The sequence below is a fragment of the Oncorhynchus clarkii genome, chromosome 2, assembly GCF_045791955.1.
Source record: "Oncorhynchus clarkii lewisi isolate Uvic-CL-2024 chromosome 2, UVic_Ocla_1.0, whole genome shotgun sequence".
NCBI classification, from domain to species: Eukaryota; Metazoa; Chordata; class Actinopteri; order Salmoniformes; family Salmonidae; genus Oncorhynchus; species Oncorhynchus clarkii.
The window spans coordinates 9,503,955-9,518,343 of NC_092148.1; the positions used below are offsets into that span (position 1 = coordinate 9,503,955).

Below are 14,389 nucleotides of genomic sequence, written 5' to 3' on the forward strand. Positions count from 1 at the left end.
CAGTGGCAGTCAGCCAGTAGCAGTCAGCCAAGAGCAGTCAGCCAGGGGCAGTCAGCCAGTGGCAGTCAGCCAGTAGCAGTCAGCCAGTAGCAGTCAACCAGTAGCAGTCAGCCAGTAGCAGTCAGCCAGGGGCAGTCAGCCAGTAGCAGTCAGCCAGTAGCAGTCAGCCAGGGGCAGTAAGCCAGTGGCAGTCAGCCAGTAGCAGTCAGCCAGTAGCAGTCAGCCAGGGGCAGTCAGCCAGTAGCAGTCAGCCAGTGGCAGTCAGCCAGTAGCAGTCAGCCAGGGGCAGTCAGCCAGTAGCAGTCAGCCAGGGGCAGTCATCCAGTGGCAGTCAGCCAGTAGCAGTCAGCCAGTAGCATAACAGAAGCAGGGTAGTGGTTTGGGTTATAGAGGACTAGACTGTCACAGTGTACAGACAGATGGCTCGTGGCTGTGTGCAGATACAGTATCAGCCAAATGAGCCAATCTCAAAGTCTCCCCAAGATATCATGGACTATGGAATGGTGACATTAGCCTATATCTATATCATGAATGACCAAAGTCCATGCAATGACAACACATAGGCAAACTTACTTGTCACCTATATATCACAGAAAAACAAAAATAGAAAAATATAATGTTTACGCAGAAAGAGTTCAGTTTCAGGAGATGCCAATTCAGATAAATGGTTTGCTTGCTTGACAGTTCAATGTTTGTATAGGCCATTGTATAGGCTAGGCACCATCTCTGTTGACCACTACCCAAAAGCATTAGCTGTAAATGGAATGTTTTGGTGTCAGAGGCTCGGGGTTTTGCTTTGAGGGATTTTCCACCCAGCCAAGCAATAATCAATAGGGGAAACACTGTAGTCAGAGAAATAAGATGGGTACTACACATTGTTAATGGACAAGGAGAGTTTCTGTTTCCACCCATGTACAGCTTTATTAGTGCTATATAAAATGTAAATGAAGATCTTTGCTGGACAGAGTAGCGCTGGTCTGGCTATGTGAGGGAAAGATCCCAATGTTCACATCTGCAACTCCAGACATATTTTCAGCCTCCCACCGCAGTCTCCTCCAGAAGAATGGCTTCTCTGTTTATTGGGACAAATAGGATCGTAAATCATCAACCAACTCACATTGCCTTCATAGAGAACTGACAGATTCCTACTATTCCCCGTAGGCTTCAGAGGATAAGATAACCATAACCCCTTTACAAAGGCAATATTAGGCCTACTACAGGCCTATCAAATTAGCAGTTGCAAATGACATTAAACAGTTCATGGCACATGAGAAGATTGTAATACTGTTCTTGTTTCTCACCGACTAACTGGTTCGTAGAGAATGGAGACCACTATAGAGGTTGCTACTCACTCATTGGAGAGGAGCGCCTGTGTTTCGTGGGGTGTCGAACAGCAGGTGGCGGTGAAGGACCATTGTAGGCTACGGCTACGTCATCGAAACCAGAAGGCAAGGAATAGATCACGTGACAATCCCGGATGTCAACAAACGATATCACCAACAGGGAAGTGTCAACGCTTCGTTGTTACAGATTTTCCAATGGATTAACTGAGATTTGATAATTAATGCTACAGTCACTCGTGTACATTCTGAAAGGAACTATGAGTGAGTTCTGTTGATTCTACGCTAGTTTAGCTTTTGACGAAGACTTTCAACATGAGGTCCGATTCTCCTCTCTCCAGCGTCAACGTAGTGCTTGTTATGGCCTACGGAAGTCTAGTAAGTCTTAAATGAATGTGTTCTCGTGTTTTTCCTTAATATAAAGAATGCTTGACAAAACTAGCTAGCTGTTGCGTTTCTCAGGACTCCTGTGTAATGGAATTAGCTTGCTAGCTACAGTATAGAGACAGGTAACACAGCAGAAGTGTCAATCAAGGTATAACAATAAACAGGTTATATGACAGGCAATGAAGACGAACTGGGCACTTGTACGGAAAGCACACAACACAGTAAAATATAGCTAGCTTTTATTAAAGGGATAATTCACCTAAATTACACAATGACACGTTGGTTTCCTTACCCTGTAAGGTATGACAGCAATCCACGCCTTGGTTTTATTTCCCTTGCTTTGGTTTTGTTTCCTAATGCTAACCTTTTAGTATTTGTGGCACAAACCCCATTCAATGGGACCGATGTTAGCATTTTTTGCGCATCATCCGAAACTATCTCAAAATGGTTCTGAAGCTCATCAAAGTCACTTATAGATGATTTGAACATGCTAAATGATATTTATGTCACAAATGTATTTGGAAACAGTGCCAGGGAAACTTAACTAAAGCATTGATTTCGGTCATACCATAGACTGCTTACAGGGTATTGACACCAAAATGTCATTTTGTAATTTGGGTGAACTAAGAATGTATCTGTTGTGGACAGGGTTTACGTGAGATTTTAGGTTCAAAACGTTTTGCAACGGAATCCGACTAATGAATACCCCCAAGTGGAAGTACATTCTCCAGAGTGATACCTGCAACTAATCATAAACAATAATTCAAAGGGACCAATAAGATGACAGTTACAAATCATATGATTACTGTAGTTGACTTTATGGAGGCCCCTCCACCCGGTTACAGTACATGCAAGCTGTGTCAGTGTATGCTGAACAAAAATATAAACGCAACAATTTCAAAGATTTGACTGAGTTACAGTTCATATATGGAAATCTGTCAATTGAAATACATTCAATAGGCCCTAATCTATGGATTTCACATGACTGGGAATACAGATATACATCTGTTGGTCACAAATACCTTTAAAAAAAATGTAGGGGCGTGGATCAGAAAACCAGTCAGTATCTGATGTGACCACCATTTGCCTCATGCAGAGCGACACTGTTGATTGTGGCCTTTGGAATGTTGTCCCACTTCACTTTAATGGCTGAACGAAGTTGCAGGATATTGACGGGAACTGGAACACATCGTGCACATTGATCCAGAGCATCCAAACATGGTGATATGTCTGGTGAGTATGCAGGCCATGGAAGAACTGGGACATGTTTAGCCTCCAGGATTTGTGTACAGATCCATGCGACATGGTGCTGTGCATTATCATGCTAAAACATGAGGTGATGGTGGTGGATGAATGACACAACAATGGGCCTCAGGATCTTGTCACGGTATCGCTGTGCATTCAATATAATGCGATTGTGTTCATTGTCCGTGCTTCTACACCTGCATTGCTTGCTGTTTGGGGTTTTAGGCTGGGTTTCTGTACAGCACTTTGAGATATCAGCTGATGTACGAAGGGCTATATAAATAAATTTGATTTGATTTGATTTGTTAGAACGTTGGGCCAGTAACCGAAAGGTTACTAAAAAAGGATGCCTGCTCATACCATAACCCCACTGCCACCATGGGGCAGTCTATTCACAACGTTGACATCAGCAAACCGCTGGCCCACACAACGCCTTCCAGGTGGTCTGCGGTTGTGATGCCGGTTACTGCCAAAAAGACGTTGGAAGTGGCTCATGGTAGAGAAATTAACATTACATTATCTGGCAACAGCTCTGGTGGACAATCCTGCAGTCAGCATGCCAATTTCACGCTCCCTCAACTTGACACCTGTGGCATTGTGTTGTGTGACAAAATGGCACATTTTGGAGTGGCCTTTTATTGTCCTCAGCACAAGGTGCAACTGTAATGATCATGCTATTTAATCAGCTTCTTCATATGCCACACCTGTCAGGTGGATGGATTATATTGGCAAAGGAGAAATGCTCACTAACAGGGTCGTAAACAAATTTGTACACAAATATTTTTGTGCTTATGGAACATTTCTGTGGTGTTTTATTTCAGCTCATGAAACATGGGACCAACATTTTACATGTTGCATTTATATTTTTGTACAGTGTATATCTTGCCTTGTCAAATTCTATATTGTGTCACCCCCTTCTAGAACATACTCCTCTGGATAGGTTGATGTCTTCTTCTAGGACATACTCCTCTGGATAGGTTGATCTCTCTTCTAGAACATACTCCTCTGGATAGGTTGATGTCTCTTCTAGGACATACTCCTCTGGATAGGTTGATGTCTTCTTCTAGAACATACTCCTCTGGATAGGTTGATGTCTTCTTCTAGAACATACTCCTCTGGATAGGTTGATGTCTTCTTCTAGAACATACTCCTCTGGATAGGTTGATCTCTCTTCTAGAACATACTCCTCTGGATAGGTTGATGTCTCTTCTAGAACATACAGTGCCTTGCGAAAGTATTCGGCCCCCTTGAACTTTGCGACCTTTTGCCACATTTCAGGCTTCAAACATAAAGATATAAAACTGTATTTTTTTGTGAAGAATCAACAACAAGTGGGACACAATCATGAAGTGGAACGACATTTATTGGATATTTCAAACTTTTTTAACAAATCAAAAACTGAAAAATTGGGTGTGCAAAATTATTCAGCCCCCTTAAGTTAATACTTTGTAGCGCCACCTTTTGCTGCGATTACAGCTGTAAGTCGCTTGGGGTATGTCTCTATCAGTTTTTGCACATCGAGAGACTGACATTTTTTCCCATTCCTCCTTGCAAAACAGCTCGAGCTCAGTGAGGTTAGATGGAGAGCATTTGTGAACAGCAGTTTTCAGTTCTTTCCACAGATTCTCAATTGGATTCAGGTCTGGACTTTGACTTGGCCATTCTAACACCTGGATATGTTTATTTTTGAACCATTCCATTGTAGATTTTGCTTTATGTTTTGGATCATTGTCTTGTTGGAAGACAAATCTCCGTCCCAGTCTCAGGTCTTTTGCAGACTCCATCAGGTTTTCTTCCAGAATGGTCCTGTATTTGGCTCCATCCATCTTCCCATCAATTTTAACCATCTTCCCTGTCCCTGCTGAAGAAAAGCAGGCCCAAACCATGATGCTGCCACCACCATGTTTGACAGTGGGGATGGTGTGTTCAGAGTGTTGCTTTTACGCCAAACATAACGTTTTGCATTGTTGCCAAAAAGTTCAATTTTGGTTTCATCTGACCAGAGCACCTTCTTCCACATGTTTGGTGTGTCTCCCAGGTGGCTTGTGGCAAACTTTAAACAACACTTTTTATGGATATCTTTAAGAAATGGCTTTCTTCTTGCCACTCTTCCATAAAGGCCAGATTTGTGCAATATACGACTGATTGTTGTCCTATGGACAGAGTCTCCCACCTCAGCTGTAGATCTCTGCAGTTCCTCCAGAGTGATCATGGGCCTCTTGGCTGCATCTCTGATCAGTCTTCTCCTTCTATGAGCTGAAAGTTTAGAGGGACGGCCAGGTCTTGGTAGATTTGCAGTGGTCTGATACTCCTTCCATTTCAATATTATCGCTTGCACAGTGCTCCTTGGGATGTTTAAAGCTTGGGAAATCTTTTTGTATCCAAATCCGGCTTTAAACTTCTTCACAACAGTATCTCGGACATGCCTGGTGTGTTCCTTGTTCTTCATGATGCTCTCTGCGCTTTTGACGGACCTCTGAGACTATCACAGTGCAGGTGCATTTATACGGAGACTTGATTACACACAGGTGGATTGTATTTATCATCATTAGTCATTTAGGTCAACATTGGATCATTCAGAGATCCTCACTGAACTTCTGGAGAGAGTTTGCTGCACTGAAAGTAAAGGGGCTGAATAATTTTGCACGCCCAATTTTTCAGTTTTTGATTTGTTAAAAAAGTTTGAAATATCCAATAAATGTCGTTCCACTTCATGATTGTGTCCCACTTGTTGTTGATTCTTCACAAAAAAATACAGTTTTATATCTTTATGTTTGAAGCCTGAAATGTGGCAAAAGGTCGCAAAGTTCAAGGGGGCCGAATACTTTCGCAAGGCACTGTACTCCTCTGGATAGGTTGATGTCTCTTCCAGGACATACTCCTCTGGATAGGTTGATGTCTCTTCTAGAACATACTCCTCTGGATAGGTTGATGTCTCTTCTAGGACATACTCCTCTGGATAGGTTGATGTCTCTTCTAGGACATACTCCTCTGGATAGGTTGATGTCTCTTCTAGAACATACTCCTCTGGATAGGTTGATGTCTCTTCTAGGACATACTCCTCTGGAGAGGTTGATCTCTCTTCTAGAACATACTCCTCTGGATAGGTTGATCTCTCTTCTAGAACATACTCCTCTGGATAGGTTGATGTCTCTTCTAGAACATACTCCTCTGGATAGGTTGATCTCTCTTCTAGAACATACTCCTCTGGATAGGTTGATGTCTTCTTCTAGGACATACTCCTCTGGATAGGTTGATGTCTCTTCCAGGACATACTCCTCTGGATAGGTTGATGTCTCTTCTAGGACATACTCCTCTGGATAGGTTGATGTCTCTTCTAGAACATACTCCTCTGGATAGGTTGATGTCTCTTCTAGAACATACTCCTCTGGATAGGTTGATGTCTCTTCCAGGACATACTCCTCTGGATATGTTGATGTCTCTTCTAGAACATACTCCTCTGGATAGGTTGATGTCTCTTCCAGGACATACTCCTCTGGATAGGTTGATGTCTCTTCTAGAACATACTCCTCTGGATAGGTTGATGTCTCTTCTAGGACATACTCCTCTGGATAGGTTGATGTCTCTTCTAGGATATACTCCTCTGGATAGGTTGATGTCTCTTCCAGGACATACTCCTCTGGATAGGTTGATGTCTCTTCTAGAACATACTCCTCTGGATAGGTTGATGTCTCTTCTAGAACATACTCCTCTGGATAGGTTGATGTCTCTTCCAGGACATACTCCTCTGGATATGTTGATGTCTCTTCTAGAACATACTCCTCTGGATAGGTTGATGTCTCTTCCAGGACATACTCCTCTGGATAGGTTGATGTCTCTTCTAGGACATACTCCTCTGGATAGGTTGATGTCTCTTCTAGAACATACTCCTCTGGATAGGTTGATGTCTCTTCTAGAACATACTCCTCTGGATAGGTTGATGTCTCTTCCAGGACATACTCCTCTGGATATGTTGATGTCTCTTCTAGAACATACTCCTCTGGATAGGTTGATGTCTCTTCCAGGACATACTCCTCTGGATAGGTTGATGTCTCTTCTAGAACATACTCCTCTGGATAGGTTGATGTCTCTTCTAGGACATACTCCTCTGGATAGGTTGATGTCTCTTCTAGGATATACTCCTCTGGATAGGTTGATGTCTCTTCCAGGACATACTCCTCTGGATAGGTTGATGTCTCTTCTAGAACATACTCCTCTGGATAGGTTGATGTCTCTAATGTACAGAGGTCTGTGTCTCCAGGTGTTTGTGCTGCTGTTCATCTTTGTGAAGAGGCAGATCATGCGCTTCGCCATGAAGTCTCGTAGAGGACCACATGTACCCCTGGGCCACAACGCTCCAAAGGTAAGACACACACACACTCAGTCTGACTTATTTTTAACATGATTTTTCTATACACGTGTTAATTTTCTCTCCTTCCTGTGTCCTTTAGGAGCTGAGACAGGAGATAGACTCTGGTCTGTCCAAGGTTCAGGAGATCCGCTTTGAGCCACGCCTGCTGTCTGAACAGGACGACAGACTGCAGAGTGGCGGTGAGAGAACACATACACATACATCATGTAGATATATTTTCTACCCATTCTACAGCTACAGTAGCCCTCTGTAAACTAAAAAAGATGATCTATGTGTGTGTTTTTCAGGTTGCTATGACTACCTATACAGAATGAGGGCACTAGATGCCATAAGAGACTCTGGTAAGTCTTCTCCTGCTGTTTCACCCTGACCTGTACATCTCACTGTCATCATCCCAGTCCAACAGCACCCCCTGCTGGGGCATTATGTTGTGACTATGGTATACTCAAGCAATAAGTGCTGTTCTTCTGCACGACGCAACGCGGAGTGCATGGATACAACCCTTAGCTGTGGTATGTTGGCCATATACCACAAACCCCCGAGGTGCCCTATTGCTATTATAAACAGGTCACCAATGTAATTAGAACAGTAAAAATACATGTTTTGTCATACCTGTGGTATACCACGGCTTTCAGCCAATCTGCATGCAGGGCTCCAACCACCCAGTTTATAATGCTGCACATCCTCTTCACCTACTGTACTACCTTATAAATCAGTGGCCTTCGACCTCTAGATCCATAACTCCAATTTGATCATAAAACATCTTCTCATCTCTTGTCAGATATTCCGTTCAGTGAGTTGGGAGGGACTCCCACAGCTGTGACAGGGAGGAGATTCCGCGCCTGGCTTCTAGATCTGAGGAGTTCCCATTCCCTGTTCTGCAGCAGCCGTAGTTCCCTCATAGACACACTGCTGGAGGGCTACCACAACGCTCGCCACGGCACCGGGGTCAGTGTGTGTCTCTCTTTATTTTATCTGGGGGAGAGAAAGATGCCTGTGTCTCCACATGACATTGTGTCTGCCACTCAGTACTGAGTGGTCTATAGTAGAGGTCGACCGAATATGATTTTTCAACGCTGATACCGATTATTGGAGGCCCCAAAAAAGCCGATACCGATTAATCGGACAATTTTTATTTTTTAAAATTAATTAATTAATTTGTAATAATGACAATTACAACAATACTGAATTAACACTTATTTTAACTTTATATAATACATCAATAAAATCAATTTAACCTCAAATAAATAATGAAACATGTTGAATTTGGTTTAAATAATGCCAAAACAAAGTGTTGGCTTTCTTTTGTCCTCTGTCTGAAAGACCTGACTTGTAGCTGGCTTTCTGTTCTCTTCTGTCTGAAAGACCTGACTTGTAGCTGGCTTTCTGTTGTCTTCTGTCTGAAAGACCTGACATGTAGCTGGCTTTCTGTTCTCTTCTGTCTGAAACTCCTGACTTGTAGCTGGCTTTCTGTTCTCTTCTGTCTGAAAGACCTGACATGTAGCTGGCTTTCTGTTGTCCTCTGTCTGAAAGACCTGACATGTAGCTGGCTTTCTGTTGTCCTCTGTCTGAAAGACCTGACTTGTAGCTGGCTTTCTGTTGTCTTCTGTCTGAAACACCTGACTTGTAGCTGGCTTTCTGTTCTCTTCTGTCTGAAACACCTGACTTGTAGCTGGCTTTCTGTTGTCTTCTGTCTGAAACACCTGACTTGTACCTGGCTTTCTGTTCTCTTCTGTCTGAAACACCTGACTTGTAGCTGGCTTTGGGACCTCTTCACCACTACTTGGCCATTAGGAGGTGCGTGTGACTGTGTGTGTGTGTGACTGTGTGCGCGTGTTACGGTCGTCTGCACTAATGTACAGTGACGGGTGGCTTTTTCAATGGCATGCTTTGGATGTCTGTCTTAGGGCGAGGGATGTGCTAAGTGACGAGCTGAACTGTACACACACTGGAGTTGTAATGACCAAGGCATTTTGGGTTATGATTAATTGTCATGCAAATGGACACGGTCATTGTAATTTTTGAGCTTATAATGCATCTGTAAAAATGAGTTGGGATTAGAGGTCGACCGATTATTATTTTTAAACGCCGATACTTATTATTGGAGGACTAAAGAAAAGCCGATACCGATTAATCGGCAGATATTTATATATTTGTAATAATGACAATTACAACACTACTGAATGAACAAAAACAACACTTTTATTTTAACTTAGTAAATTGATTTTATTGATGTATTATATTATGTTAAATTTGGTTTAAATAATGAAACATGTTCCATTTGGTGTAAATAATGCAAAAACAAAGTGTTGGAGAAGAAAGTAAAAGTGCAATATGTGCCATGTAAAAAAGCTAACGTTTAAGTTCCTTGCTCAGAACATGAGAACATATGAAAGCTGGTGGTTCCTTTTAACATGAGACTTCAATATTCCAAGGTAAGAGGTTTTAGGTTGTAGTTAATATAGTATTTATAGGACTATTTCCCTCTATACCATTTGTATTTCATATACCTTTGACTATTGGATGTTCTCATAGGCACTTTAGTATTGCCAGTGTAACAGTATAGCTTCCGTCCCTCTCCTGCTATATCAAATCATAGACTTAATTATAACATAATAACACACAGAAATACAAGCCTTAGGTCATTAATATGGTCAAAACCGAAAACAAAATGTTTATTATTTCAGTGAAATACGGGACCATTCCGTATTTTATCTAACGGGTGGCATCCATAAGTCTAAATATTCCTGTTACATTGCACAACCTTCAATGTTATGTCATAACAGGCGGCCCAAACTGCTGCATATACCCTGACTCTGTGTGCAATGAACGCAAGTGACACAATTTCCCTAGTTTAATATTGCTTGCTAACATTAATTTATTTTAGCTAAATATGCAGGTTTTAAAATATATACTTCTGTGTATTGATTTTAAGAAAGGCATTGATGTTTATGGATAGGTACATTCGTGCAACGATTGCGCTTTTGTTAAATCATCCCCCGTTTGGCGAAGTTGGCTGTCTTTGTTAGGAAGAAATAGTCTTTACAGTTCTCAACGAGCCAGGCGGCCCAAACTGCTGCATATACCCTGACTCTGTTGCACAGAACGCAAGTTCTGCAAAATTCATGTTAGCAGGCAATATTAACTAAATATGCAGGAGGTTTAAAAATATATACTTGTGTATTGATTTTAAGAAAGGCGTTGATGTTTATGGTTTGTTACACATTGGTGCAACGACAGTGCTTTTTTCGCGAATGCGCTTCACCTGTTTGGCGAAGTAGGCTGTGATTCAATGATAAATGAACAGGCACCACATCGATTATATGCAACGCAGGACAAGCTAGATAAACTAGTAATATCATCAACCATGTGTAGTTAACTAGTGATTATGTTAAGATTGATTGTTTTTTATAAGATAAGTTTAATGCTAGCTAGCACCTTACTAGCTAGCACCTTACTTTGGCTTCTTGCTGAACTCGTGTAACAGGTAGTCAGCCTGCCACGCAGTCTCCTCATGGAGTGCAATGTAATCAGCCATGATTACCGATTTGTTACCGATTGTTATGAAAACTTGAAATTGGCCCTAATTAATCGCCCATTCCGATTAGTTGGTCGACCTCTAGTCTATAGTGCGTAACTCCTGTCTGTCTCTCTGTGTCCGAAGGTGTTTGGAGAAGCAGAGTTTGTCAAATACAAGGAAGCCCTGAACGAACTGGCCTCTGTGTGAGTATAGACACACTGCCATTTATCTAAGCACTACTCATGTGTTTTAATGAAGGTTTTTCAAGTTTGACTCCAGTAGTTATTATTCTCTCCCCAGTGTGAAGAGCCACTCCAGTTCCACCAGTCTGGACCAGCATCACCAGTTAGCAGCTAAAGACTTGACCAGTACCCCAGAGCCCACCCCCCCCTCTCCCCCCTCCCAGGTCACATACCTGCCGTCAGCTGGGCAACGCACCAAACGACCAAAACACTTCCTGGAACTCAAGAACTTTAAAGACAAGTACAACACCTTGGAAAGCACATTCTGAGAACTACAATGGCATAACACAAGAAACTACAATTCCTGACAACTTGCTGCCTCTGACAACTGCAACTCCCTACAACCCTGAGAACTGAGAACCCTAGAAAACAACCTGAAAACTACAACAACTTCTCTGCTACTACTTTAAATCTGTTTTGTTGCGAGTACTGGACTCACTTTTCCTTCTCTATTTCCAAATTAGATAGCCTAGTGAAAAGAAAAAATCTGTCATTCTGCCCCTGAACAAGGCAGCTGTTCCTAGGCTGTCATTGTAAATAAGAATTTGTTCTTAACTGACTTGCCTAGTTAAATAAAGGTTCAATAAAAATAAGTGAAGGTAGTGATAAGTAGAGCTCCTGGAGGTGACAGATACTGGGGTTTGTGGTAAAAGAAGAGGTTGGTGAGTTAGTTTAGTGAGAGACTTGTTAGTGCCAGCAGAGAGAGAAGAGACTTGGTAGGGTTGGTACTTGGTACAGTTGGGAAGACTGGAGCACAGCAGGATTAACAGTAGCATAGCACAGCAGTATAGGAATGACAGTAACATTACGCTGCCTTGCTAGTCCTGAGGAAAAACACTGCCTACTATCTATCATGCATCTCACATAATAAATAGTGCACTAGATTTAAGCTTATTTGACGTTAAACATCGTTGTGAACTTTTGCACAGACTTTGCAGGTAGATCATCATGTAGGGCTATGCAAAAGAGATGAGACCAGACAAGCTACATGCAGTTTCTATGCAGAATGCATTAATGCAGTGTTTCCCAAACTTGGTCCTGGGGACCCGAAGTAGTGCACGTTTTGGGTTTTGCCCTAGCACTACACAACTGACTCAAATAATCAACTAATCATCAAGCTTTGATTATTTGAATGAGCTGTGTCGTCCTAGAGCAGAACCTGAAACGTACATCTCTTGGGGTCCCCAGGACTGAGTTTGGGAAACGCTGCATTAATGCACAGTGTTATAGTAAGACTTGTTTATAATGTGATCATGTGCTAACTAAGCTATTGATGGACTAACGTTATAGCAGACCAGCGTTCCTCACAATGGCCCTGGAGAGCTACAGTACAGGCTGTGTAGGCTTTTGTTCCCGCCTAGCACTAACACACCTCCAATCAGGCTGATTAGTAGAATCCGGTTAGTCACTGTTGAGCTGGACCAGGACAGAAGAACTATGGGCTATTCCAGTATTACTGCTAGACATTTCCAGTATTATTGTCCTGTTGCCAGCACTTGTTTAGGGCAGAGCCATGTATTTACATATATATTGCTCTGGTTTAGGGCTAGTGTTACAAGGAAATGAACATGTTACCACGTCTGATGGTTGTCTATTTGCTGCATAAAAATGATTATACTTTTTAGTCTACAAGGTTTTGTTGTTGTTGCTGAAATCTGTTTTTGTATTCCATTTTTAAAGATAATTATTTAGAATAAAGCATTCATGTTATGTGCCCTTTTTCTTGAATGGATGATGTTAATACAATTAAATAATTAAATTAGTATGTATGCATGGTTGAATACTAAAACCGTAATATATTCTTAATGAGGTGTGAGTTGGCTATGTAGCTTGGGTTCTAGTCCGATATATTCATAATGAGGTGTGAGTTGGCTATATAGCCTGGGTTCCAGTCTGATATATTCATAATGAGGTGTGAGTTGGCTATATAGCCTGGGTTCCAGTCTGATATATTCATAATGAGGTGTGAGTTGGCTATATAGCCTGGGTTCCAGTCTGATATATTCATAATGAGGTGTGAGTTGGCTATATAGCCTGGGTTCCAGTCTGATATATTCATAATGAGGTGTGAGTTGGCTATATAGCCTGGGTTCCAGTCTGATATATTCATAATGAATTGTGAGTTGGCTATAAAACCTGGGTTCCAGTCAGTTTCTGCTTTAACCAATCCCCACTCTCTCTTACAGCAGAAATGGACTGGTATGGTACCCAGGCTCATATGAATCGTCAGTGGAGTTATCTAAAGCACCTACAGATGTGGGACCAGGCTAGAGATTTATGGATGATTGTAGCACAATGTTCCTCCAATCAAATGTGAACAGCTTCAGAAGTGTGTTTGAAACTAATGAGTTTTGTGTTGTGTGTATGACTGGGACCAGAGGAGGCTGGTGAGGAGATAATGGATAGAACTGAACGGTAACTAACATGAAAAATCAGGTGTTTGATTTGTTTAATACCATTCCATCCCAGCCATTACTATGGCCTGATAATAGTGCTGAACAGGCTGCTTTATGTTTTCATGGACTCCCCTGATCTATCCTCTGTGCATAGTAGTACATACTGCAGCTGCCATTCCATTAAAGTGGTACCACTGGACCAGAGAGATTATAGACTGATGGTGATATCTTATGACATTGTTTTCATGGACATTTGAGATACACCTCAATTCTAGTGGTGTGGGTTACATTTCTCCCCCAAGAACATAAGTTGCTCATTTCTTTAATAGCCTTCAACTGTAAAAGGGGAACATGCCCAAGTGTTATGGCTTCATGTGCCTTTTCTCCCAGCACTTGGTCTATCATTTTACTCACCAACAGGGGGCAGACATTCACTATGCATAAGCTACAGTACTGCACTATACACAAACTACAGTATTGCACTATGCATAAACTACAGTACTGCACTATGCATAAACTACAGTACTGCACTATGCATAAGCTACAGTACTGCACTATGCATAAGCTACAGTACTGCACTATACATAAGCTACAGTACTGCACTATACATAAGCTACAGTACTGCACTATGCATAAACTACAGTACTGCACTATGCATAAACTACAGTACTGCACTATGCATAAGCTACAGTACTGCACTATGCATAAGCTACAGTACTGCACTATGCATAAACTACAGTACTGCACTATGCATAAGCTACAGTACTGCACTATGCATAAACTACAGTACTGCACTATGCATAAGCTACAGTACTGCACTATGCATAAACTACATAATATAGAAGTAAATTATAATAATGAATTTAGATGTAATATAGAAATGTAGT

At 41.7% G+C, this 14,389-nt stretch overlaps 1 protein-coding gene and 1 long non-coding RNA gene across 4 annotated transcripts in view; both read left to right on the forward strand.

The window, feature by feature from the left end:
• LOC139420869 (uncharacterized) overlaps nucleotides 1-12,816 on the forward strand; it is a 247,742-nt gene extending 234,926 nt beyond the window's left edge. The window contains exon 2 of the long non-coding RNA XR_011635554.1: nucleotides 11,685-12,816. This is a non-coding gene — a long non-coding RNA (uncharacterized lncRNA). The remainder of the gene's footprint in view (nucleotides 1-11,684) is intronic.
• Nucleotides 1,456-14,389, forward strand: part of LOC139420860 (protein C1orf43-like) — a 65,133-nt gene continuing 52,199 nt past the window's right edge. The window contains exons 1-8 of one of the 3 annotated variants that reach the window (XR_011635552.1): nucleotides 1,459-1,718; nucleotides 7,234-7,335; nucleotides 7,424-7,523; nucleotides 7,632-7,685; nucleotides 8,126-8,292; nucleotides 11,009-11,067; nucleotides 11,165-12,141; nucleotides 12,295-12,816. Coding sequence is in view for 1 of the 3 variants with exons in the window: in XM_071171225.1 (XP_071027326.1) it covers nucleotides 1,656-1,718; nucleotides 7,234-7,335; nucleotides 7,424-7,523; nucleotides 7,632-7,685; nucleotides 8,126-8,292; nucleotides 11,009-11,067; nucleotides 11,165-11,375 (756 nt within the window). In the remaining 2 variants the exon portion in view is untranslated. Of the gene's footprint in view, nucleotides 1,719-7,233; nucleotides 7,336-7,423; nucleotides 7,524-7,631; nucleotides 7,686-8,125; nucleotides 8,293-11,008; nucleotides 11,068-11,164; nucleotides 12,817-14,389 lie in introns of those variants that run through there. The other 2 variants (XM_071171225.1, XR_011635553.1) reach the window with 2 other exon arrangements.